Source organism: Falco naumanni, chromosome 9, assembly GCF_017639655.2.
Source record: "Falco naumanni isolate bFalNau1 chromosome 9, bFalNau1.pat, whole genome shotgun sequence".
NCBI lineage: Eukaryota > Metazoa > Chordata > Aves > Falconiformes > Falconidae > Falco > Falco naumanni.
Genome location: NC_054062.1, coordinates 955,867 through 981,558, shown reverse-complemented (window position 1 = coordinate 981,558; position 25,692 = coordinate 955,867). Strand labels below are relative to the sequence as shown.

At 48.1% G+C, this 25,692-nt stretch overlaps 2 protein-coding genes across 6 annotated transcripts; one reads left to right on the top strand and one right to left on the bottom strand.

Moving 5' to 3' along the window:
- Positions 1–2,058: 2,058 nt before the first annotated feature.
- On the bottom strand, positions 2,059–5,420 carry LOC121093524 (DNA repair protein SWI5 homolog; the record flags this gene model as incomplete). Its single annotated transcript, XM_040605956.1, has 4 exons — positions 2,059–2,764; positions 3,224–3,318; positions 4,407–4,529; positions 5,125–5,420. Coding segments are annotated over 4 exons (579 nt in total), but the record flags the coding sequence as incomplete, so codon positions are not given.
- Positions 5,421–5,670: 250 nt separating this feature from the next.
- Positions 5,671–25,407, top strand: GOLGA2 (golgin A2). Of its 5 annotated transcripts, none has more exons than XM_040605914.1 (28): positions 5,671–5,794; positions 7,024–7,146; positions 7,518–7,598; positions 11,024–11,158; positions 11,770–11,813; positions 11,953–12,016; positions 12,479–12,538; positions 13,022–13,102; positions 14,894–14,932; positions 15,443–15,505; positions 15,748–15,841; positions 16,498–16,604; positions 17,152–17,210; positions 17,460–17,601; positions 18,650–18,739; positions 18,921–19,028; positions 19,127–19,214; positions 19,733–20,076; positions 20,887–21,000; positions 21,291–21,515; positions 21,775–21,874; positions 21,960–22,048; positions 22,641–22,794; positions 22,914–22,981; positions 23,558–23,660; positions 23,929–24,035; positions 24,214–24,382; positions 24,489–25,407. In XM_040605914.1, the coding sequence occupies exons 1-28, from the start codon at positions 5,747–5,749 to the stop codon at positions 24,734–24,736; spliced, it is 3,147 nt and encodes a 1,048-aa protein (XP_040461848.1). In that variant the 5' UTR covers positions 5,671–5,746; the 3' UTR covers positions 24,737–25,407. The 5 variants fall into 5 exon arrangements, with proteins under 5 accessions (XP_040461848.1, XP_040461844.1, XP_040461849.1 ...); XM_040605910.1 differs by having other exon boundaries at positions 19,730–20,076; XM_040605915.1 differs by lacking the exon at positions 13,022–13,102.
- The last annotated feature ends 285 nt before the right edge of the window (positions 25,408–25,692 follow it).

The following is a 25,692-nucleotide window of genomic DNA, read 5'->3' as shown; positions in this document are numbered from 1 at the left end:
TGTGAATTGTGACAAAGCAAAGGTTGTGTGTAGCTGGGTGCCCATGACCTGACTTGTGTCACAATCAGCTAAACGCTGAATACAGGACAAAAAGGCATGGGAGACGTAAGGCAAACATCAATACGGTGGTTAAGGTGATTATAATAACAAGCCAGGAAAAAAAAAAGAAATAGTATTGTAGTATTACTTTCTTTAGCAAGCTAGCAGCCTTATTTACGAAGCAAGTTAAGAGCGTGCACCGTTCTTACAGAAGAGATTAGAGAAGCAAAAATGTGTTACGCTGCATTCCAGAACTCAACCTAAGGGTTACAGTCTGCTGTGAGTTCTGGGTTATAACCATTTGACACGTGTTGGGGTTGCGACTGTGCAAGGGCTGCAATGCCCATTTGCAATTTTCATTCGCATTATCACAGCTAGTTGTTTTGAAAGCAACCCTTGAGCTTCCTCATGCTCGACTTGTTGCAAAATATTCTGAAGCCGATCAATAAAGTTAGTATATGACTCTCTAGGACCCTGCAAGACCGTGGCAAACGACGCACTAGAGGCTCGCCCAGACTCCCGTATGCCCCTATCCGGACTGCCTTAATAGCCATCTCCTCCTTTTGCAAATAGCTGTCCCTGGGATACCTTGCCTGAGTCACAGGATCGGTCGGCACAATTATTTTCTCCAGCCAACGGCTCACAGTTCACAGCAATTCCCCGATTAAGCTTTCCAATTGAGGCCACTACACATAGCTCGCAAAAATCAGATAACCACATCATGCGCTGCGTTGGAGTTGGTACCACACAAAGCAATGACTTCCAATAATCGCGTGGTGTGAGTGTATAAGGCTCTGCCATCACTTCAAGAAGGGAATAGCAAATGTACTATGAATTCCCCCCTTCCCGCACGGCTTTAACAGTCTCATATTGCACAGGCTGCCACTCTGCAGGTTGATTTGGCTGACAAAATACTGAATGGTCCATAGCGACTCCCAAATGCCCTCGCTTAAGCGCTTCCCGCCTGCATTCCTGCCACTGATCCCTCAGACCCCCTTTCACCCTCCCCAAAAATACAGCCAGTGCATCAGGGGGAGGAGGAAAAAGGTCTAGCTCCTCTTCTGGATCTATAGGACCTGGGTCAAAAGGTTTATCAGTGTCAATGGAATCATTGTCCGAGTTGTCCTGTTCCTGTGCTTGGTCCTGTGCTGTGAGGGTCGCTGCAATCAGTGACAGGAGCTTTGGGGGCAGAGGAGGTGTGGACGGAATCGCCATCGTTGACGGTGTGTTGAGAAGAGCCGCGCTGTCGGTGGGATTTACAGCCTCCCCTGGTTTAGCGCTGTTAGTCGAATTAGCCCACACTTGGCAAAGAGAAGTCAGAATTTGCCACCAAGGTGCTAAACACATTCCTGCCACGGAGTCCTCCTCCACGGCAGCATCATACAACTGCCTGCTGACCGCTTGCCAGGCAGGAATTTGCAAAGTGCCATCAGGTGGAAAGTCCAGCACTTTGTCACGGATCCATTCTAGCAGAGTCACTAGCTGCGGACCCATCATCACGTTCTCTAATAAAGTCTGTGTAAAAGGAGAATATAGTGCGTTTTGCATGACAAGTTTTCTGTAGTTCCTTAATCATTTCCCAGTGAAATGCCTGATGTTGGCCTGGGTGTCTATCTTGTAATATCACGGGAAACGCGTGCGCTCCCTCTTTCATGCTTTCCAAGTGCACTCTCCTCCACTCCTCTGTAATCCGTCTGCTGATATCATTTTCATCATCGCTACTGCTTCCCTTATTACCGCTCTGCCGCACCACTCGCTTCTTCCTTACTTTTGACTGTTCCTTTTTTAGCCGCAAAAACGAAATGTGCTGCTCCAGTTCCTCCAGGCTGTAGCCTCTGTAGCAGTCCAGGTAATTCGGCATCTACCCCTTACTGGGTAGCGCTGCCACACCGTCACCATTAAGAGTCCTCAGAAAACATTTGAGTAATAGATGTTACAGTTGTCTCAGAATAGAGGTTAAGAATTTGCTCCCAGGTTCATGCACTGTTTTATAGGCTCTTAAATAAGTGAATTACTGAGAAACGCGACAGCTGCTTTATTCAGACAGGACAGTTCAATACAACTTCACATTTTGCCATTTACCACAGAAATGATACAGAACCTCTAGCTACCAGAGCAGTTAAGTACAAAAATGCAGAATACCCAGACTCACCCAGATGTGATCATAAAACAAAACCAACCCCCAAGCCACCACAACTTCAGCCTTCTTCCCTTGTTGCTTCTGAGGGTTTTTTCTTTTCTTTCAAAGCAGCTATTACATTGCACGTTTGCATGCCCTCACTTCCTCTATTATTCAGTAACCAAACAGCCCCTGGATGTTGGAGAGAAGGAAGGTCTCCACGGGAAGAGTCTTCACATCAACCTGAATTACGGCCTTTCCAAGAAACGAAAAAAAAAAAAAAATACTGTCCCATCAGACAGGAGACAAAATTATCCAAAGTCCTACATCCCTTTCCCACAAGCAGGACACAGCTGACAGATTCAACAGCTCTCGCATTGTAAAGCTTCTCAGAAATAAGGCTGTTAATCCACACGCTGTTGCAATTCTACACACACGCTTCTGAGGCCACCTTCTGTCAGCTCTGAACCAATACCACACCAAAACGTCACGGCCCAGTAAGTGTCATTTTTGCAGGACGGGGCAATCTTCAGGTTCAATACTAGTCGCTAAGCTCCAGATCATATTCAGGGTAGAGCTGCTTTGTAGTAACCCCTCGGATAACAGCTAGAAAAGAAAGACCGCTACTTTCATTACAGAAATATCAGACGAGTCAGAAAAGTTGTGTTTTCCTCCCAGTAGCCCCTAACTTTCTCACAGAACCTCCTATAGCTAAGGAACCAATCTAAGGTTTTGCAGCTGTGCTCTCTGCTTGTCTCAACACTTTTTTAAAGTATATGAAGAGCAAAACTGACAAAAATTAGTAAGACTTAACAAATTTTGGCAGTACATAACACAGACTAAAATAGCAGTAAATGACAATTCTTTCGCATGTTCAGTTCTAAACACATCCTGTGAAAATAACGACAGAAGTGTTTGTGCTTGCACAAGTGGCTGGGCAATGTAAGCCCTAGAATTCAAGAATCTTTAAAACAAGCTCTGCCTTCATGGCATAGTACCTTCTCTCTCTCTGTCTACATGAAAACATTGACTGAGTTGTTCATCAACAGTTTTCCCCTTCCTTACCCAGTTTGCCCAGCAGCGTCTGTCCAGCATCTTTAATATCATTGTACTCATGGAGCAGAGAAATGTGCTGCTCCAATTCCTCCAGGCTGTAGCCTCTGTAGCAATAAAAGCAGAAAAGGTCAAAAATGCCGCACAGCGAGTGTTGCCCCTACTGACCGACCGAGCACAGCAAGGAGATTTGAGACACTCAAGCCTGGCACTATCTAAAGCAGAATCCGAAGGCAGCAGGTACAGTTGCTGCAAGTCATAAACATGAAAGCTACAAATGAGTTGGGTTTTTTTTTGCCACATCGACTTACAAAAGAACCCCATCGCACCTGAATTCTCAGAATCAAGTAGAAACAGGAATAGGCTGTGGTGAACTCAATTTATATCTAGATCTCTAATCTGTAGCTAGTGAAAAAAAAAAAGTAAGGTGGTAAAGCAAGAAAGCTTTGGGAACAGCCTTTGTCGCTCTGCCATTTCCATTCTCTGTACTACACGTGACCTTAGAAAATAACACTCCTTTGCAACAAATAACCCACAGAGACACCTTCTCTTTAAAAACCAAGCAGCAACTTTATCTCAAAAGAGCTGCTAATAAGCAGCTGCCACAGTAGGTCATAAGAAAGCAGAGTAAAGCAGTTGCGCTACCCTGTAAGCGGCACCCGCCACTTTCCAGGCCCTTCGCTTGCCTGGGAAACACCTCTGCTGCTTGAACACCAACGTTTAACCCACTTGCTTCAGACAGGAAATAAATAAACACTTGATCAGGATGGAACAAACAAGGAAACAGTTTTATCTGGGGCTAAACCGGGCAGGTCATACAAGCCACAATCTCAGTTTTAATTCTCACATGAGCAAGGCCTTCTGGTAGCATGATATGTCATAGCATCACAACGGTTAAAACTATTCATTCCCAGTTTGCAGGTAATTGCCTCAGCAACACCTGGGGTAAAGTTAAAATCCTCCTATCCGAGCTCCTAGTAAAACTTGGGTTTGCTTTACCAAATAAAGTGGAAAGAATTCTCTCTTGACGGGTCCCATAAATCAAGACAACGCTGTAACCAGCGTTGCACAACACCATGATAAAAACGGTGGCCTAAGAGGACGGCTTTTAGCTCTAGGCCCTAGACCATTTTTCTTTTTTTAAACAAAAATAATTGAGGCATCACAGCGGACACTGAGCTCGCCAAGGACATACTCGGACAATAATTGTGCAGTTTCCTGGTCTAGAGCAAGGTCTTTCTGTTTCAGCTCTTCGATTTCATACTGCAAGGCTTCTTGGCTGGTTCCATTAGGTTCGCAGGACGCGGGAGAGGGGAATCTGTAGAGCACAGGAGACATTTCACGCTACCTCTGCCCAGGGGAAGATGCTGCAGTGCTGGGGGGCACTAATCAGAAAATACGCTGATGTGTCAGTGGATAAAAGAGAAAAAAAAAAAAAGGAAAAGCACGTCTCCTGGGCAGGGAGGGGGGGAGCTCAGGTAAAATATTGATGGGTTTCTGTGACGTTAGCCCGCCCCCCATCATATTCTACGGCATTTTGTAGATTTACAGCGTCAGGTGAAAATAAAAACGTAAAACCCCACCACTTCGGTGTTAAGAGGCGCTGCCAGGACGAGGCAGGGCCGGGGGGCGAGGCCGGCAGCTCCCCCCCAAGAAAACACACCCCCGGCCGTGCCGGGCCGGGCCGACGGGGCAGGCCATAGACGGCGGCCGGGGGCAGCCCTGGAGCAGGGCCCGCTCCCCTCAGCCCGCGCAGGGCCTCACCGGGGACCTGAAGCCGGCCGCGCCGCTCCGCCGGCCGCCACCGGAGGCCCTGGCAAAGCAGAGGGGCGCCGCGTCAGGGGCCGGGCCGCGCCGCCTCGGCGCAGGCACGGCCCGCGGCGGGGACAGGGCAGCGGGGACCCGGCTCCTACCTCGTGGGCCCGGGCCGCGGCGGGGCGGGCGGGCTCGCTGGACCCGCGCCCGGCGGGACCCGCTCGGCCAGGGCTGCCGCCTCCCGCCGGGCCGGCCGGGTGCGCGCGGGGCCGGCCGGGAGCGGCAGGCGCGGGCGCGCCGCGGGGCACGCTGGGAAGTGGAGTTTCCCAGCGACAGAGCCCGCTGTGCCGTCAGCGCTGGGGAACAAACTGTCTCCTGTGAAGCTGCAGGTGAGGTTTGGGTGGGGCACGACGGGCCAGTCAGGTGTCACCCGAGCAGCGGGCAGTGCCGGCTGTCACCCGAGCAGCGGGCGGTGCGGGCTCCAACATGGGGAGCAGGCACTGCAAGGTGGCACCTGCTCCTCAAGTGAACGAGGGAAAAGCTGAGCTGCCGGGCCCGGCGGGGCACGGAGAAGGGCTGCAGCCGGGCCACGAGCCCCGGCCGGTGGGGCCCGGCCACGAGCCACAGCCCGGCGCCCTGCCGGAGCGGGCGGAGCCCGGCGATGAGGCGGAGCCCGGCGATGGGCCGGGCCTCCAGGGCGGCAGCGCAGGCCGGGCGGGCCCTGGCTGCTGCTCCCTCCTCCAGTAGAGGAAGCTGACGTGGCTCTGGCGCGGGGCGGATATGGCGGACAGCAGCAGGCAGAGCAGGCTGGCGGCGGCCAAGAAGAAGGTGAGGGGCGGCGGGGGCCGGGCTAGGCCAGGCCGGGCCGGCGATACCGCGTTGCGCGGTCGCCGCGTGGAGCGGAGCGGGGCCGCCGAGCCGAGCCGGGCGTACCCGAGGGGTGCGGGCCCGGCCCGGTCGCTGCCGTACCGCTCGCTGCGGGCCGTGCTGCGGAGGCGCTGCCGGTAGCCCCCGGTGTCCGGCGCTGGGGCCGAACTTCCTGGCTGGCGGCCGCCCTTGGCCCGGGGGAGGCGGCTGGGAGAAGGCCGCGCCTGGGCCGCTGAGGCCGTGGGTCTGCGGGGTTCGGTTTGGCGGTTTCCCCCTCCCCGCTGGCCTCCCCCACACCCTTTTTTTGGGTTTTTTGGTCTCATTTTACTGATTTCCCCGCCTTGATTTTCTCCCCGGCCGCCGCATGCGAAAGTCCTAGGTAGGGGAAGGTGTCCTGGAGCGGTTCAGACTTCCATTTTGGAATTCTGCCAATAATGGGTCCTTCTTTCCCCACCTGGAGGCCGGCGCGGCCCGGGCTGCGGGCTGGGGGAAGGGGCAGTTGACCAAACTGCCTGGGGCTCGCTTGGCTGGGGGCTTCACCCTGCCGGAGCACAAACGATTCAGCTCGGAAGACCTAGCCGAATTCAAGCGAATGGCTTATCAGACTAGCTTCTCCTGGGTGAAGTGGGTGTGATTGAAAAATCCGTTGTAGGTTGCTTCTCCCCTTAGTTCACAGTTACTACGCTGCTTGTATTAACATGGCATTTGTCTGTAAGGATTGTACTTTTCCTTCTCAAAGTCTTTCACAGAGTGGGAGATCTTACTGTCAGGCGTTGATGTTTCACTTAACGTTCAGATTTAATTGCCCTTTATTCATTTTTCCTCAATGCTCTTAGTTATAACGCTAAAAAACCCCCACCCCAAGACACTTCTTTTCATCTCCTTTTAGTTGCAGGATGGAGTATCAAGTCGTTTCCCCAAAACTCTTAGCTGTATGCAAAAGTGGAACGTTTGCAGCTCTGAGCCTCTTGTCGTAAACTCATCACATTAGATCTTACTTTAGCCTTTTTTTTGGACGTGTTTTGATTTTTATTTTTCTTCCCCCCGGGTGACAAACTCATTGAAGAGCATTTCTCTTGTCCTTACACTTGGTCTTTTTGCCCAGTGGAGTTGGGGCTGGGGGGTTGACGTCGTTCTCACAGAAGGCATATTCTGTTTGGATTACAGATTCTTATTATTATTTTTCACAGCTGAAGGAGTATCAGCAGAAAAATAGCCCTGGAATAGCTGCAGGAACTAAGAAAAAACGCAAAACTAAAGATGACTGTCGGCCCGAGACTCCCACGGGCGATGACCAGCAGCCTCCAGAGAATGTGAGTGCCTCGGTCTTTGTCCCAGATCATTTGCTACCTCCTTGTTCTCTGGTTTTCTGAACAACGTGACTAGAGCCGGGAAATGGTTATGCGGGTGTAATAAATGACTGGCGCAGCTGCCTGTATCGCCAGCACGCGAAGCGTGCCACAATAGTTAGCAGCTACCGCTACTGGAAGGTGCACACTAGAGTCCAGGGTACGTGCCAAAGCTGTGTGGGATCATGCAGTGCTGTCACGCAGCCCTGGGTGTGCCCAGAGCTGCTGCTTTGAGGTGCGTGCTCCTGCCCAGCTGGTTTCTTTGGCTCCCCTCGATTGACACTTTCTCTCTGTCCTTTTCTGAGCCGTTTCCCCTTTTCTTTCACCTCCTTCAGATTCAGAACATTCTGAAGGTGCTGGTGTCAGACCTGAACCGCTCCAATGGGGTAGCCATACCCTCATTGGACAAGAGGAAGGTGAGGCAGTGCTCGTGTTCCTCGCAGTGACTCGCTCTCCCTACTGCATGCTTCAGGTTCTGTTTACACTGACCTCGATTTCTTGGGTGGAGCCTTGTCCTGACATACCCGCTGTCAGTTGCTTGAGTTCTGTTGCTGTTTTTATTAACATGGAGCTAGTTGTTAGCATGCGTTTCCATTGCTCGTAAAGTGCTTGCGCCCTTCTGGTTTGTGTCAAACTTAACGTGTGAAAAAGTGAACCTTGTCAAAACCTCTTCCTTGAGACAGCTGAGCTTTGAGGAAAAGGAGGAATGTGGGGTGAGGCAATAAACTACCTGAACTGCTGAGGACAACTGCAGTAGGGAGAGGCAGTGTTTTCTTAGTCTGTATTTCTCCCGCTGTGCGTGTCGTTGCTGTATTTCCTAGGGCCTTGTTTCGGAAGGGTATGACTCTGCTGATCTCCAGGCAAGCAGCTGCCCTGAGTAAGCTGTCTAGTTATTCCTGCCAAGCCATGTTACAGCAGGTGATGAAACTTGCGCAGGGGATGTACAGTCTGGCAAGTTCCAGTACTGGGTTTGAATAGGTTTAGGCAGGAAGTCAGATCCTTTGAGTCAAGCGTTTACAGGCTTTAGCGTCTTCATGTTGCCAGGCTTCTGAAGAGGAAAGGGCAGGAACTATGCCAATAAGCAATAGAAACGTGTTCAGGCACAAACATAAAACCCCAGCCTTTTTAAAAAAAATTCTTTTCAGGCAGTTTATTTAAATGTAAGGCTTGATCAAATTGTGATAGAAGCTCAGGGAAGTCACATTTGGTAGCCCAGAATTGTCTTCCACTGTTGCTGTAGCAAAGCTCTGATTTTCATTCCACTTGCATCATTTTGGTAGCTTATTTTCCTACCATTGTTTCAGTTCAGTTGTCGTAAAGTAGCTCCTATTTACTACATATCCGTGCGTCTTTTATCAATAAGCGTAACTATAGTAATCACCAGGGGTACCAGTTAGATGCAGTGAAACCTGCAAGACGGAATGGAGTTCACTCCGGTTTGCCTTTGTATTCCTTTTCTCCTTTTTTTGTGGGATTATACAGCAGCCGTTCTGTCCAGCAGACAGAGTGAAAAGCTGGAAGTCCCTCCAGCTGGAGCTTGTATGTGTAGGTTGCGTACCGGTAGAACCTGAGTGACGTGACATACTGTTAGCTCTGAGGGTGCTGGATGTGCCTGCCTAGCATCAGAAAGCATGTATTTTGACTGGAGTTTTGTTCGTGTCACGGGGATTATTTTCAGTGAATGCTCGTAAGCTCAGTTTGAGTTAGACCTCAGAGAAAGAGGCTGGTTTCACACCTCAGGATGAGATGAAGATGGGTGGTCCAGTGCTGTTGCTGAGCTGGCATTTGGTCTTGCGGTGAAGGCCTACCTGGGTCTGCACTTTTAGTCCTGTTCTGAAAAAGGAGAATTATGTTCCTTCTTGTTTTCCCAGGTTTTTCCCCGCTCTCGTTTTCTCAGCACAGAGAGATACATTTTGATCTGATTGGCTGTTATGTGGACCGTTGTGTCTGGGGTTTCAGAAATAATTTGAAAACTGATCGTGAATTGCAATATGGCATGAAAGATTTCTTTTTCCAGTTGCCGTCTCGTACAAATCCTGCGTCAGGAAAATGCTGTTCAGAAGTTCACTTGACGCTAATAGGGCAGAAAAGCTGATTGTTGGCACGAGCTTCTGCTGCCATTGGTGTCTTAATGCGAGGCAGACCCTTCCCATCTCAGCCACTTCAGCTTTCTTGGCTGTGAAACACAGAAAGCCCAGCAAAACGGGACTCCGTGTGCGAAAGCAAATGGATCAAGCATGGCGTGCCAAGCTGAGCAGAATTACTAACTTGGTTTTGCTATGTTATTAGAACCGCACGATGCGTAATTTCCCGAGAAGTGTCTTGTTCCTAATTCTCTCTGTTTCCAACAAATCCAGCTGTTCAAATAGTTTATTGAGTTGTTGGGGTTTTTTTTAAATTTATTTCAAAACTGATGGTGGAGGAAGAAGGAAGGTCTTGTGGTTAAGGCACATTACTGTTTTTTGCATCTTGAAGCGTTAAGCAAACAGAATGTCTGGACCAGAAGAAATGAAGGAAACATTTTTGACATGTACTGGTGAAGGTATTCCTCTTGTCCATCTGATGTTTCATATTGAGGAGTGTTTGAACCAATAAGGGTGAGGTGACCTGTAGCTGGAAGAAGTAAGGGAATTCCTGACCTTCCTAGAAGCACCTAACATAGGTTTTTCCTTGAGAGCACATGTATCTGTCCTGCGAAAAAGAAACGGAGAAAATTCTGTTTGTTTCCCTCTGCAGTCTTCCACTTTATTGCTTTCCTTAAATGTCTTCACCATTACTGTATTCTTGCTGCTTGATTCACGATAAAAGTGCTGAGCAGGTAGACGGGGAATGCCAAGAGAGAGATTTCTGGTTCCCTGTGAAGTGCCAAGAAGGAAGTGACTGAAGTAGGAGGGAACCCTTGCAGGTGGCATTGCAAAGAGCTGTGATACATTGGTGGGGTTGAATGTTGAAAACGATTATCTCGTTTGTTTTGTAGTGGTTTTAAATTATGGCTTAGCAGAGCTGGATGATGAAATAAATTGCCATGAAACGCTAGAGCACTGCTCTGGGTCTTCATGGCTCTCTGATGCTGTACAAGATAAATGAAGTTGTCGGGTTCACTGTGGGTAGAGGTGTCGTCAGATGCTGTTCATCCTCCCACGAAGGCTGGATGAGAACTTGCATTGCTGTCCAGAAACAGGTTTTTGGCCCTTTTCTGTTTAGTTTCTTCTAGTCATGGGATTCATAGCTCCATGAGGGCCACTGGCACCTGCTCCCAGCCACGTTGAGTTTGGCCTGTTGGTAAATGTCCTCCTTCTAAACTTGTGGTTCATAGCGTGCCGCACATTTCACCAAGTTTTACAGGGAGCATTTGAGTTTGACTCAAAAACCTACCAGTTTTCAGGTAGTCACTGACCTGTTCTTTTCTGTCTTAATCTGCATCCAGCGATCTCTGTTTTCCCCAGATACGTCCTGAAGGTAGCGCTTTTCAGAGCAGAGTGGCCACCATCTGGCTTTGCCCTCGCTCGCTTCTTGGTGCGTCCTTTGCCGTTAATCTAGAGTGTGAACTTGAAGTGTTGGGTGACGTTACTGCCCCATGTTAAAGAAGCGAGTTTGATGATGTGATGCTGGTTCTTCAGACTGGCTCTGACAGGGCAGAGGTCTGGGACAGTGTTTGTTTGTGGGTTCACACAGTCACCTGTTTGCTCTGAGGAGAAAACAGGTTCCCTTCCACATGTTTCTACACAATTGATTGTTTACATCTGTCTAGTTTTCACAGGCAGATCACAAGGTGACGTCTTGACGTGCGTTTGTTCATTTTGCTTGAAGGCTGTAATTCCTGCGATGTGTTTTGTGACAGGCATACTTTGACAGTGATGTTGCCGCTCGTATTGCTGAACAGCTTGCTCCCAATGTCCCTGTGCTATCGAACAGCGACAGTCTACCTAATTGTCGTTCTGTTTTGTCTGCTCCTGGGAGCGTGCAGCTGACACAGGTTTGTGAATTATCATGACTATTGTTATTGAATCATTGAATATTGGTTCGTGATACCATGTTTTTTTTGAGAAAGATGATCTTCTTAAATATGAGACGACTAGTTCAGATTTTCTCCAGTTAAAAACACTACATTCTCCACTCTCCATCTAGTCATGTTCTGTGAGAGCAGAGAGAGCACTAGCATGCACATGCCCCTGCATTTTCCAGAGCTGTTTTCTTTCCCTTTCTCTCCTGTTAGCAGGAAGTACCCTTAATAAGACAGGTCTCCAGTTAGATCAATCTGTGTTTCCTTTTGGTACTTAAAGATTCAATTCAGTTTTTTTCCAGCAAAGCGAAGTGTTGATTATGCTGGTAAACAGTAACAGCACACATAAAGCCTGTACCATTTAGTGTTTCTCCATTCCAGGAAACCTGGGCTCACAGCACTCAGAAATTATGTGTAAGCCAGGACTGAGGTGGTGGTTTTAAGCTCATGTTTCTCTGGGAAGCAGTAATTACTGCTACTGTGGAATCTGAGCCCAGATGTAATCAAGTCTTAGTGACAACATTCACCAATGCGACTCCCATCTTCTTTTACAGGCTTGTAAGTTTTTGTGTTTCAATCCACAGATCCATGAAGCTGAGGATCATAAAAATGCTTTGGATGAGAACAGGTGAGTGTCTGTGTGTGTTTATCAAACAGCTTTGCAACAGGATCCCAACAAATCAAGGCTTTATACCTCCCCAGTGCTGTTCTGATTTGGGCAGTTCTCTGGGAGAAATTGTCATCAGAAGGTCTTCTTTTGTTCCCAGGTCTTTATCATCAACAGAAAGTCTCCGCCAGTTGTCTGAACAACTCAATGGCCTGGTTTCTCAGGTACGGCCTCGTTTTGATCCATTTGTCCTATTAATTTTCTTGATATTTGATGTGGAGTTTAAGCAGTCAGCTCAAGAAAACACTCTTCAATCTCAGAGGTGTCTGCAGTCATCATAAACAATATGATATTTAAGCATTGAGAAGCAAAAAAATCCTGGTTTAGAACGTAAACTTTCAGCAGTAGGCAGAAAAGCTGAGTGGGATGAATGAACAGCATGTATTCATGGAAAGATGTATTCTTGATTTAGTGGAAAAGAATCGGAAATCAACCTGCATCATTCACATTAGCTTGTTGCAGAGGGAGTCTGCATCTGTCCTTACCCAGAAGGGTATGTTTTGTGTGTGTGGTAGTTTGGAGTGAAAGGTGCTATAAGGAGTATTATTAGAGTAGTCACTTCTTGCGTAGTAGTGACTTGTTGCCTTGGGGAATAAAACTGTCTGACTTGACTGCTTTGCTTGTAGTCTACATCATATGTGAATGGAGAAAGTGCTGTTTCTTCCACAAATATTAAGGAAATGGAAGTAAGTTGTTCTCAGTCTATCTCTACACCTCACCCCCCCCACCCCCCTTTCTTATTTGCAACTGTTGGTAACTGACTGGGACTCTGCTTTCAGCAGTGTTAGCGAGACCTAATTGAATGCACAGTTCACGTTCATTGCTGTCTAGTGTTGTCTTGTGCTATCATTGGGTAGTTGTGATCAACACTGGGAGGCAGGTATCGGAGGTGTTTCCGGTTTGGGGACTGGGGATTATCTGGCTTCCGTGCAACTGCCGTTCTTATTTCTGAGTCACTGTTACGTCAAAATGAAGCCTTGGCAGAATGGATAAAATATGTTGATGTCTCAGCTGCTTTTGTTGAAACGGTAGATTTTTGTTTTGTTTGGAGAATCTGATTATCACAGTTTGATAGGATTTATTTTTCTGTCCTTTTTAATTACTGCTTTTTTCCTCCCCTCCTCGTCTTCGGCTCCTTCCTTTTTCTCCTGTCTGCATGTGCCCATCAGACACGTTACCAGGAGCTGGCAGTAGCCCTGGATTCCAGCAATCTAACTAACAAACAGCTCGTTACAAAGATAGAGGAACTGGTAAGAAACAATCCAACCAACCAGTCTGACATGGTGCTTGCTGCTCCTCCAAGCTCTTTGCGTGTCTGCAAAGTTATGGGTTCTCTCATAGTGCCACAAGGAAGGCTGCTTACACAGCACTCTGTAGGGAACAAAATGAGCTGCACGGAAAACCTGTTAAGGGGCTCAAAGTCTAAGGCTGCTGGTGAATGTATTGGCTCAACTGAGGAACAAGAAACAGAGTTTTGTTGTTTCCATTTAAGTGTGCTCTGTTGATCTCATCAGGCTTTCCCTGGATGATAAGCATCCTGATAAAACAGCTATTTCTGCGCCTGGTCGGAATCCTTGAAATACAGAATTCTGGTGCTGGCAGCAGTGTGATGGTGCTGATCTAACTGTATCTGCAGAGTGGGAGCAGTAGGTCTGAGAGAGTCTGGGGCTGGTTTCTGATCGTTTCCTCAGCTTCCCTTGGCACGATGAGTGAACTGCTTTGTCCTGTGGCCTGCGTGGATTCCCGCTGCTGCTTTTGAGCCTTCAGTTTTAACGCTGCAAGAAATGCAGCCAAGTGGACTTGTTTCAGTCTGAAAAGAGCCTTTCTTGTGTGAAATGCTTTTCCCCATTGTGTTCCTCTGTAAAAGTACACTTTTTGCAAAGTTCAGCATTTCCCGGTGTACCCCGTGACCCCCCTTGTTGTTTTGTTTTGGGGTTTGGGTTATTTTTGTTCCATTGTGTTTTAGCTGGGCTGCAGAGGAACTTGGCATAGTGCATTGCCCACCCAGGATTCTCCTTGTGTGCCTGCTTTTATGCTTGCCTGCAACTCTGTAGGGCCTTTGCTGCATTTGTGGTCTTGCCTTTGCTTTTGCTGGTTATGTTGTGCATGGGCATTGCTAGAATCAAAACCTCTCGCTCATCACTCTTCCATCTGTAGTCATCTTTCAAAATGCATTGAAGTAGTAGTAGTAGTAGTAAAGAAAGAGCTTGGACAATGCTTGTTCTTTGGGAAGGCAAAAAAGTCCTCCTGCTTATGTAGTTAGTTACGAGGCATCTGTGAAGAAGCTGTCAGGGAGACAAGAAGCAAATAGCAAACACAGCAGCACAGTTGTGTGGCAGCCTGGGTAGGCAGCGGCCACCTTTGTCTCCTTCACTTCATATCTAAAGGTGCATTACCTACGGACAACAAATCTCCAAATACTTCACCGGTAAGATGGAAACTGGCCAGGACAGAATTACCCCTTTTCTTTGTATCTGGCTTCAGCTCTCTCATACCACCTTCTGCAGAAGTGTGCCAACACAAGTGCGGCTCTGCGTGACTTAAGGCCAGTTCTTCAGTGGAATAAAGGTCTGAGGTCTCAGTTAAAGGAAAAGACTACGTTTTTGTCTGGGGTTTTTGTGGGGTTTTTTTTTTTGTTTATTGGTGGTGTTTTTTAAAAAAATCCAGCATTTCTGGCAATCATCCCAATACACCAGGATTACTGTGATCAGTTGCACAGATGTGGGGATGCGAGTTTAACTGAAGGTGGTAGATGCTCAGATGTAGACATGGAGGGGTTTCAGTAGTGGTATTGGAGAACAACTGTGGTAATCTACTGAGCGATGAAAAACATGCCTGGCATATAAAGCACGTTAGTGAAGGCAGCTCCAGATCTCTTATTTTTAATAGCTAAGATGAACTTCCTAGTCCTCTACAGAAAGGACAGTGGAAATTCTGTTTGCATGAATTGGGCATGTATCCTACTTTGTTGAAGTGAAGATGTGTTTCAGATGTATGAGAATCTTGTCTCTTGATACTGGTGCATCAATTTTCTTCCACAGAAACAGCAGAACCAGGAGGCAGTGGATCAGCTGGAGAAGGTAAAGTGTGTCCTGGTTTTGGACAGGCAGAAAAATAGTATCTCTTTCTTGGCGCAGTAGAGAGTGTAGTGGGCTGTGGCACAGGCATGTGTGGTCTTGTCTTGTGTTAGATTCAGTTTCATTTGCAGCGTAGGGTTGAATATTTTGACTTCATGAGTTAGGCCCGCCTGGCAGATAGCGTTCTTATTTTGACAAAAGCGAATGTTTAAATACTCAAGTATTAGAGGAGTGCGGTGGAGGCAGGAGAATACAAGTCCTTGCCAGTAGCTTGCATCCAAACACTACGGTATTTATGCTAGCAGTGATTGTGCTGTGCTGTTACTGCCATTCTAGGATGGATGAATAATGAAGTCGTTCAAATAAGGCAAGGCTGAAGTATGTCTTTAAAAATAGCGCTGTCGTTTCGATGCTGGAAGTACTACCAATGTATCACTGCTTTTTTAGTTTGACACAAAACAAGGGTTACCTATCTACACTTTTGTGCTAAATAGGCATCATTTGTTTATACAGGAAAAGAAGGAGCTGGAAAAGAAATTTTCTGAAGAGCAAGCAGCGCTGAGGGAACAGCTACAGGTGAGGCAGAGCCTCCATTACAGTAATACTGCCTGCCTTCTGCTGTTCTCTGGATTACTGACCATTCGTAGTCTTTACTCGGGAAGCCACGAGCGCGTTCCTTCAGGAAAACCGGGAGTCAGCCAGACTGTACTTAACTGCACGAGCTCTTTACCTTTACTGAGTTAGCCTTTTGTGGCAACAGTGATGTTGCAATTACAAGCAAAGAAGTTTTGTGCTGAGCCGATTTTCCTTTTCCAAAGGTTCATATCCAGACTATTGGAATTCTAGTTTCTGAGAAGTCTGAGTTGCAGGCGGCACTTGCACATACTCAGCAAGCTGCACGGCAGAAATCAGGTAATTGACTGTGAGCAGTCCACTCAAGCTGTTGGTCAAAGTGTGAATTTCAAGTCGGGGGCGTGACAGTTGCTGGCAGCCAGCTCACAGCACTCGCCGACTCCTCGGTGGGCAGTACTTGGCACCATCGCTGCCTCTGTCGCCAGAGCTGCCCCCAGGTGGGGGCATGTTGATCCCATGGCAGTTGAGGTTCTTTTGTGCATCGCTAAAGCCTTGTCAGCCCTGTTCAGCCCCGGTGACTACCCCAGGCTGTTCCTTTCTGACTTTCTTCTGATCCTTTTAAAACGTAGTTCCCTTTTCTCCACCCTCACTCCCACACAGCTATCATGTAAAGGTAGGTTTTACCGAGCCCTTCATTCTGCACCAAGTTTGAGCAACTTCTTCCATTAGAAAGAAAGATCCCAACCAACATATTGCCTATTCTGCAGCGGCAGTTTCATCATCTCCCTCAAAGTGAGGATGGTAGTTACAGAGAGCTTTACTGCCCAGAACTGCTAGTGAACCACCTGTAGAGCCAGGGGTGGAACCAGGTCTACTGAGTTACAAAGCTCTGTGCTGCCTTAAGAGCTTGTTGACAAAGTAGAAAGTGCTGTTCAGCCAGTTCCAAAAAGCTCTTTGTGGTCCAGCCTCAACTCACTCTGTTCTGACTTGTTCAGGAGAAGCCGAGAGCTTTGCTGCTCGTTTACGTTCATCTCGCCAGAGGGTATTGGAGCTGGAACGTACTTTGGCCTCCGTCTCTCTGCAGCAAAAACAGGCAGAGAAGGTAAGAGTCACCTCTGCTTATGCTTCACCAGCAGCTCTGCCTTTGGCTATTTGCTTGTCAGTCCACGAATGCAAAGTCTGTAGTCCCTGCTTGGAGAAGAGGCAGAAAGTAACATTGTTAATTGTTAATTAACCTTGTAAAGCCCTGTATTCTCCATGGTCAAGGCAAACGTCATTCAGGTTTCTGTGACCACTAATCATATGGCCCAGTTGCTGTCTTCAGATCTGACACCTCACTTCATTAGTCTTGCCAGCTCCACACAACAGGAGCGCCACCGAGACCTTGTCTCGGGAGGGTCTCCATCAAGCAGATACTTCAGTATTGATATTAATCCAGAAGTCTGCAGAAATGACCTCACGTCCAGTTAGTAGCATCGCGTTTGAAAAGGCTGAGCAGATTTATTCCTGGCAAATTCATGAGGTTCTAAGCAAACCTGTCCTGAAGGATTTTGCCAAAGTTCCGATGCTTTCCACTTCAGCTGATCTGCTAAAGGTGAAGTATTTTGCTGAAGTCTGCAGCTGAATCAGTCTTTTCTTTTTTTCTCCAGCATAATGAAGAGTTAATGAAGGAGCGAGAAGACCTGAAACAGGAGCTGTACAAACAGAGGTAGGTCCATTTACTGCTTGTTACTGCAGAGTACCGCTGCTCTTCGCGGTAGAGCCACAAAACATCACAAGGGGCATGCACCACAGGTGGTGACTTGGGAGGTTGGATATTCAACTTAAAAAAAGTGACTGGCTGTGATGTTTCTGTGATTCTAACTGTTACAAATAGCTGGATTGTAAATGTATGACATGTACTTGACCAGACCCACAGTACATACAGTGATGCTGCTTTAATGTTGGTTTGTTTCAGCAAAAGTAGTGAGGAAATAAAGCAGCAGAATTCGGAGCTGTCAGAGAAGGTTCGCTGCCTGGTTTCCAAGATCTCAGCCAAGGAGTTGGATATGGAGGATTTGCGTAAGAAACTGGAAATGGCTGAACTGATGATCCAACAGGTGACCATACTGCTTCCAGGCTGTGAGGGTAGATCGCACTGACCGTTGTAAGACTTTGGCTTCTGAGAGTGGGGGCAAGGCTTAACTCTTGTTCTGAAAGGAAGGCCCAAAACCTCATCGAGGCATCCTCTTGGTCAAAGGCCTTCAGTGAGGCCTCTGAGGAACAGAAGGTCTGTTTGAAGGAGCTGGAGCAGTAGACTGAAAGCTGTTGTGACGCTGGTCTGTGAAAAGAATGTTCTACAATATGAGAGGCTGACTGAACATACAGGGCGTGAAAATACGATGACTTTTCCTGCTTTGTATCTGTTTGGCATTTTGGTTACGCAGCTGTCAGGTGGTCTCACTGAGAAGCCAGTTGAATAGGGGTGGTGTTTGTACCCACCCTTGCAGAAGGTGAATTGGACAATGGTAACTAGAAGGTCAGCTGGGGAAAGTTAAGAGAAGCAGCCAGTTAGGAAGGGAATTCAGGAAGCCAGCTGTTAGCAGTTCAGAGAGCAAGCTGGTGTGAACCTGAGCCTGTGAGGGAAGAAACTGCTCTTTTGTTTATTTTTGGTTTTGTTTTTTTTTCTTCCTCCCCAGACAGTGGCTTAAGTTACCCTTGAAATAAAGGTTTCTGGGAAAAGTACTGTGTGCCAACTGACATGCTCCAGACATTGGCTTTAAATTCCTGACGTGTTTGACAACTTTTAAAATCTCAAGCTTGTATACCATCTGATCTGGCTGTATAATACAGACTCTGGAAGTGCACAAAGTTTCTGAGCCAGATTTTTAAATTAAGAGAATAGGTTTTAATCAAACAAATAGTGAATATAAAGTTGGTAGGGAGGAGCTGTCTAGTTCAGCCTGTTTTACAGGGCTAAAATCTAAGCTTTTTGATTTTAATCTTCTCCCCCTCCTGTTTTTTTCTTCTTTTTTTTCATTGAACATCACTGTGTGTTGGAGCACTTTAAGGTTGCAACATGGATCATTGGCAGGTTACTATCAGGGGAAAGGCTATGCAGAAGTGGCGTGTTAACATTTTGCCATAACTTTTTGTTTTTTTTGGCAGTTCTCAAATCAGGCAGGGAGTCTGGATGCAAAGCAGCAGTTGCAGGTGGCACTGGAGGAGAAGGCAGGCCTGGAAACCCGGGTTGCTCAGGTAAGGGGTTGTACGAAATGACATCCACATCCTCATGTCTGTAGAGAAACTTGTGTGGCAGAAGAATGCAGCCTGAGCTTTGCGTTGACACTGGTTTCTTCAGGCTTTATCCCTGAAGCAGTCACTGCCAAATTTATTTAGCCAATGTGTTTTTCTTTGTGTTTTATTTTGTTGTGAACAGCTCTCGGAGTCAGTTCACCAGCTCCAGGCAGAAAGAGATCAGTATGTAGAGAAACTGAAGGAGGAGCAGAGCATTTGGCAGCAGCAGGTGCAGCAGCTCTCTGAACAGGTAACACCAGGGGCAGCATCACAGCTGCTTTAGACAAACACAGGCAGGAGTGAATGCACCATGAACGTTGTTTTAACTTTTATTGTGTGGCCTTGCAGGTCCATGCAATGGCAGATGAGAAGGAGGAGCATATGGCCCAAATTCGGGAGCTAGAAGCTAATGTTACAGAGCTATTGAGCAAATCAGGTAGGGCTTCCAAAGTGGGGCTTCACATTGCCGAGTACCAGGTGGTTCACTCTGTCTTTGCTGTGCAGGAACTTGCACACACGAGGTGCAGGTGGGTCTGGTGCTCTGAAGCTGTGAAGGCAGCTCAAAGCCTGGTGAACCGAAGAAATCTTTCATCCTGGGAAACAGCAAGTGAACTGCTTCAACTAATTAACAAGCAGACTATTTACGTCTTTAGTATCTGCCCGAGTGTACTGTTAGCCTCTCTGGCCCAGGAGTCTGGGAAGGCAGGATACCCTCGCCAGGGCTGTGAGGGAGATAGCAGCACATGGCAGAGTGCTGTGCTTGGTTGTGGGGTGGTTTTGTTCTGTAGTTCCTCTCAGTGCCCTGAGGCAAGGATTGGATTCTGCAGCTGGTGATACAGGGCTCTGTGACCCAGAAGGTAGCTTGGGCTATGCTCTGTATATGTAATAGTGATGTGTACTACGCAGGGATGGAGCCCTTTGACTGAGCTGCTTTGGATTCCATTTCCTCAGCAGTTAAGCCCATGGATATTGAGCCTTCCTCACTGGCAGGGCCCACAGCAGCTGAGCTGAGTCTGCAGGAAGAGATCCAGCGGCTGCAGCAAGAGAGGGAGGAACTGCATTGGCAGTACCAGGCCCAGGTCCGGGACAATGAGCAGCTGAGCCACCTCAACCAGGAGCAGGAGGAGCGGCTGCTGGAGCTTGAGAAGGCGGTGCAGCGCTTCAACGAGGAGTCTGTGGACAGACAGCAGATCCTAGAGGACATGCAGAGTGACAAGGCCACAATCAGTAGGGCACTGAGCCAGAATCGAGAGCTGAAGGAACAGCTGGCTGAGCTGCAGAATGGCTTTGTCAAACTGGTATGTCTCTTTCACGCATCTTTTCCTACTGCTTCCCTAAGTGGTGCAATCCTTTTGTAGCACAGGTGTAAAAAGCCTGCAGAACTGTTATCCATCTCTTGTCCTCTGAGGCTATGGATGCCCCATCTTCTGTGATATATACTGCCCTGCCAGGAGGTTCCCTGCAATGCCATGCTCCCTCAGGTGGCTCGGGTGGATAAACTGTGTCCAGAGCAGTTTCCTTTTCCCTCTCATCCCCTGGCAGGCAGGCTGTTTCTTTCAGAGTATTCCTCCTACCCTTGACGACGCCTGTTTTCTGTTCCCCTGTATTTGCCCTTGAAGGAGTAAGTTCTCGGTAGTTTTCTCTCCTGCTGCTGTCATTCTCGTCCATCCTGGAGCTGAATCCGTACTCTTGCTTGCCTCTTTCAATGTAACGCTTCCCATTTGAGACCCTGCAAACCGACACATGGTCTAGCTGCTGTTCTTTAGCCCTTTCTGAACTCTTCTTGGTTTTGAATGTCTATGGCGCTCTTTGGGATATTCATACCACCCATCTGCTTTGGAGCTGGCAGGCTGTATGATGTGCCAGGCGCCTTCCTGGCACTGTCCCAGCACTGATTCCCCTGGCTCTTTCCTTGCTTTTCTGCCATCTTCTGAACCTTTCTGTAAGTTAACTGACTGCCCTGAACGGTCAATTTATGGCCCTTAGTTACACCCCAGAATAACACAAGGGATGGCACCCTGCTGTATCAGGAATGAACACAGTTCATTGAGAATCTGTGTTTATGGTGGTTGGGGCAGTTTCCTTACACAGTGGCATTTCTTTTGCAGACAAATGAAAACATGGAGGTTACAAGTGCCCTACAGTCAGAGCAACACGTAAAGAAAGAGCTGGCCAAGAAGCTTGGGCAGCTGCAGGAGAACCTGGGAGACCTCAAGGAGATGGTAAGCAGTGGCTGGTGGAATGGCAGGGCAGGTGCGTAGCAGTTTATGCAAACTGCTGGCAACTTTCCACACTTTGATGGAAGGATGGAAATTGATACTGTAATGACCAAGCTGGGAGCCTTCCCCTACCGTCTGCTGTCTGATGTGGGGGACCAGCATGTGGGGGCAGATGGTGGCTGCCTGCCTAGTTGGTGGCTCTTGGGCAATGTTGACATTTTGGATCATGTCACATGGATCAGCCTTTCTGGCAGAAATGGTTTGATGCGATGGTCCGATTTTTGTTACATTAGCTGGAACTGAAAAGCCAGGAGGCTCAGGGTCTGCAGGAGCAGCGGGACCAGTACTACAGCCACTTACAGCAGTACACTGTGGCGTACCAGCAGCTGGCTGCCGAGAAGGAGGAACTGCACAAACAGTACTTGCTTCAGACACAGCTTATGGATCGGCTGCAGCATGAGGAGGTTCAGGGGAAGGTGACAGTGGAAATGCACCTGAAAGAGCTGCAGCAGACCAAGGTAACAGCAAAAAGGGGCAAGCGAAAAGACAAGAGGAAAAGTCCTTCACTAGATTAGGTATTAATTAAGCGAAAGGCTGGACCAGATGATCTTTCACAGTCCCTTCCAGCCTGGGCTGTTCTGTGATTACACCCCGTACAATGCAGGTGGATGATACTTGTCTAGAGCAGAAGCACTGATTTGTGTAAGTGTGTGTGGCTACGGCCTGCAGATGAACTACATGTGCGAGTTCCAGGGATTTTCTGCTGCTTTCTTGCAGGAAAGTCTGGAAGCTGTAGCTAAGGAAAACAAAGAGCTGCAGGCCCAGATCAGTCAGTTAGAAGCAGACCTGGATGACAGGAGTTTTCACCGACTAGAGGGTGAGTAGCTGCAGCTGGTCTCCAGGGAGGAGGTAGAGCCAGGCTCTGGGCTATTACCTCCTTGTTCACCTGCCTCCTTTTACAGGAGACGGAGTTGAAAGCGAAGCAATGACCAAAGAAATCCCAAAATCTTCATTTGTGATCCCAGAGAAGTTTGAAAGCCATGAAGAAATGGTGAGTCTTAACGAGTAGAAAAGCCTTTGGTTTTAGTTCTAAAGAAATGTCTAGAAAAGGAGGCAGGTTAAATTCCAGAGGGTGCACTGAGTGTGTGGAGTAGGCTGTTTATCTGCTGTGATCCCTCCCACCTGAGGCACAGTCTAACAGTTCCCTGTACATAGCAGCAAAAAACGGAGAGACTTCTGCAACATCCTTGCAAGATAGGCTGGAAGCCTGGCAGTGGCTTTAATTGTGAAGACAACTCAGCTGGTAGAGTAGCTCGATGATGATGTTCTCTTCAGTTTGGAAGGCAATTTGGAAATGTTGTTGAATATCTACTAGATTTTTCTGTAAGTGCAGTCACACTTGGAAGACACTGTGACCAAACAGATACCACAGGAGCTAGTATTTAACCTGTGTATTTGTACTCCTTGGGCATGAGAAAAGATGCAGCAGTTGCTGCCTGGCTTGGTTCCAGGGCAGTCACTTAGCACTTTGGTTTCGTATCCATAAATAAAGTGGTGTAAATGTTACTCTGTCCTGAGATGCACAGTTGAGCATGCTTTGTGCAGGAGGAGCACTAACGTACATACTCTGGAATTCTTCTTAGGTTGCTTTCTTGACATCTGCCACATCCCAAATGGAAAAGGAACGAGAAGATACTAGGCAGCAGCTGGCTGCTCAGAAAGAGCAGTGCAGTAGCCTCCTGCAGCAAATAGCAGCTCTCAGGCAGGAGCAGCAACATAACATGATTCTGGGCGAAGGTAAAAATGTTGTGCTGTTTGGGGACAGTGTGAATATGAAGGCACAGCTCACCTGCTGGCCCTGGCCTCTCTTGAAAGTGACCTGCAGGTTTTATGAGCACATCACATGTCCCTTCCAGGTCCCACTGTGGATACTGTTCCGGTGGAGGTTCACGAGGCTTTGAAAACTGCCATGGAGAAGCTACAGGTAAGCAAAAGATCTCATCTGCTTTCAGCCACGCTACGCTGCTCAGCTAGGTTTGGATCTGCTGCCAGGCTGACAGCACACACAGACAAACTGTAAGGGAATAAGGTGTTCCATAATAACAGGCTACTTCCTAAAAAGCTTGTCACTGCTGGTCTCGGCACAGGAAAGCTTGCAGCAGTAACTCCCCTCCCATCCCCTGCCCCCAAAGACTGTGAGTGTAAGGGCCTAACGCTGACCTGTGGTGGTCTTCTAAAGAAAACCAGACCAAATGTCTGCACCCTGCTGCAAGGAAGCAGGTGGTCTGCAGTCTTGGAGCGCAGCTCTGGTCATACTCAGCTGTCCCAGCAATGAGATGGTTAAAAGGCACTTTGTTTCATCAGCCCTTCTGCTTCCCCAAATGCAGAGCTGCTTTTGTACACCTTTGCTAGCTCTCTGCTCTCTGTTCCGTTTTAGCATCAGATTGGAGACAAGTTGTAAAGGCAGCAGGCATTGTTCCCTCTGTTCAGACCAATGTGAATGGAGGGTGTTTTTTGTATGTGAATGGTGCAGGTGATCAATTCCAATTTTTGTGTTCAGTCCCGATTCACAGACCTGATGCAAGAGAAAGCTGACCTGAAGGAACGGCTAGAGGAGTTAGAACACCGCTGCATACAGCTGTCTGGCGAAACAGACACCATTGGTATGTTTAGGTCACGCCAGCACAAGCTAAAGCTTGCTCAGTGCATGATATATTTGGGGAACAAAAGGTCCCCAACAGCTTTCGGAGCTGGAGCCGCCCACCTCCTAAGCAGTTCGTGCTGCCTGACGAGGTGTCGTGGTTTAACCAGGCCCCTCAGCTCGATCTCCAGCTGAGCGCTGGATTTGCTGCATCCTCATGCCATGTAGTTCTGTGCTCACCGTAAGGCTCATACCCCAGTCTTGTTAACACTCCTGGTCTTGTGTTCCAGGGGAGTATATTGCATTATACCAGAGTCAAAGGGCTATCCTCAAACAGCGTCACCAGGAGAAGGAAGAGTATATCAGCAGACTGGCACAGGATAAGGAAGAGATGAAGGCAAGGCATCTCTTCTGTATTACTACTCCAGGCAGGGCAGGCCTGGAGAGCACTTGTGCAGTCCAAGCCTTTGCATGTTGTTCTTCAGCTAGCTTAAACTTGGAAGTTGCTAACCCGTGACAGAGGCAGGACAGCGTGCGTGTGCCCGTTTCATAGGCTTTCCTTTACTTTGGTGCAGATGAAACTACAGGAACTGCAGGATTTAGTGATGCGTCTGGTCAGGGAAAGAAATGAATGGTACAGTAAGTATGTAACAGCTGCCCAAAACCCAGAGCTGCAGGCAAGCCAGCATGACAGTGTACTTGCAGGGGAGAGGCGCATGGAACTGAACGCTACTGATGGAGAAGGTAAGCTGCAGCCGGGAGAAGTTCTGTGAGATGCAATAACCCGAGGGCTCAGTGTTGTGTACGGATGAGAAGAGTTACCTGCCTGCCTTGTCTCTGTGCCTTACAGGGTTACGAGATGTGAATTTATCAGATGAAGCAGAACTTGAGGCTGCTGTTCATCCATCCCGTTTCTCTCCTACCGACAGTAAAGCTGCTCAGTCAAGCCAAGAGGACCCCACAGCAAAGCAAATAATGCAGCTTCTCAGAGAAATCCAGAACCCTCAGGAGAGGCTGGGCTCCCTGCTGGAAAACCCCTGCATTCCCTTCTTCTACCGTGCTGATGAGAACGATGAGGTCAAAATCATGGTAGTTTAAGTGGTGCTAAATCTTAGTTGCAGCAATTTTCTATGAGCCTGAGAGGACTTAACCCTGCTCAGGCCTGGGTTAGAACAGATTCTTAAAGACATCGGAAAAGAGGGGCTGCAGATGGGACTCGAGCATCAGCCCTCAAATTCCCTCGCTCCTATTGCTTGGTGTGCTTGGAGTACAAGCGGACTCTAATGCTGGGAGGCCGCTGGTGCTGGTGCTTCACCTGGGCCAGGGGCCCGCTGGGGGGAAGGGGATTCCATCTCTTTGGGCAAAATGACTCAACCCCTTGTCGCAGGCTCTGCTGCTGGCAGCCAGCTTCACCGCAGTGACTGAGCAGTTCTGATGCATCACCCATGACTGTGATTGGCCTAGTTCCTTCCTGGGCTCCCGCAGTAACTAACTTATGCCGGTAACAGACTCTTTGGACTCTGAACAAGTTGTTTTGTTTCATACTTTGCATCTTAAACTTCCCACATTCTTCTGCAGTGTGCAGGGAAGGGACTGAGGGTCGCCTTTTGAATTGTTTTAGTTACTTGACAAAGCTTTATGTGATTCTTGGGGGTGGGGGGGAAATGTAACTGCACTTTGAAGGATGGTGTGTTTCACTGGTATATGTCTGAAGGTTTTATTTATTTAAAAAAATGGGAGAAGTAAATAAAAGGAAGCCACTTAATAAACATGCTTTGTCTTGCATTCCTGTATTCTAGGGTTCCTTGTTCTCTATCACTTCCTGTGTAAGTTGGCAGCTGTTGAGGTATTGCCTGGCACTGCAGCCCTAATTCTAAGGAGAAAACAAAACCTGGTGGAGGAGAGTCCCCTGAAGCAGCAGCAAAGCCAAGCCCCTCAGGTGTGCCAGTGGGGCAAGCACTGGGAGACAGCTGAACTTGCCTCTGAGGCAGGAGCTGCCTGGCGGGAGGAGGGTCAGTTCCAGCAGCGGAGTTGTAGGGAAGGCTGCAGAGGAG

Coding starts and splice junctions, on each gene's coding strand:
- GOLGA2 (XM_040605910.1), top strand. CDS start 5,747: ATGGCGGACAGCAGCAGGCAGAGCAGGCTGGCGGCGGCCAAGAAGAAG. Junction 5,795..7,023: donor TGGCGGCGGCCAAGAAGAAG/GTGAGGGGCGGC, acceptor TATTTTTCACAG/CTGAAGGAGTATCAGCAGAA. Junction 22,049..22,640: donor TTGAAAGCCATGAAGAAATG/GTGAGTCTTAAC, acceptor AATTCTTCTTAG/GTTGCTTTCTTGACATCTGC.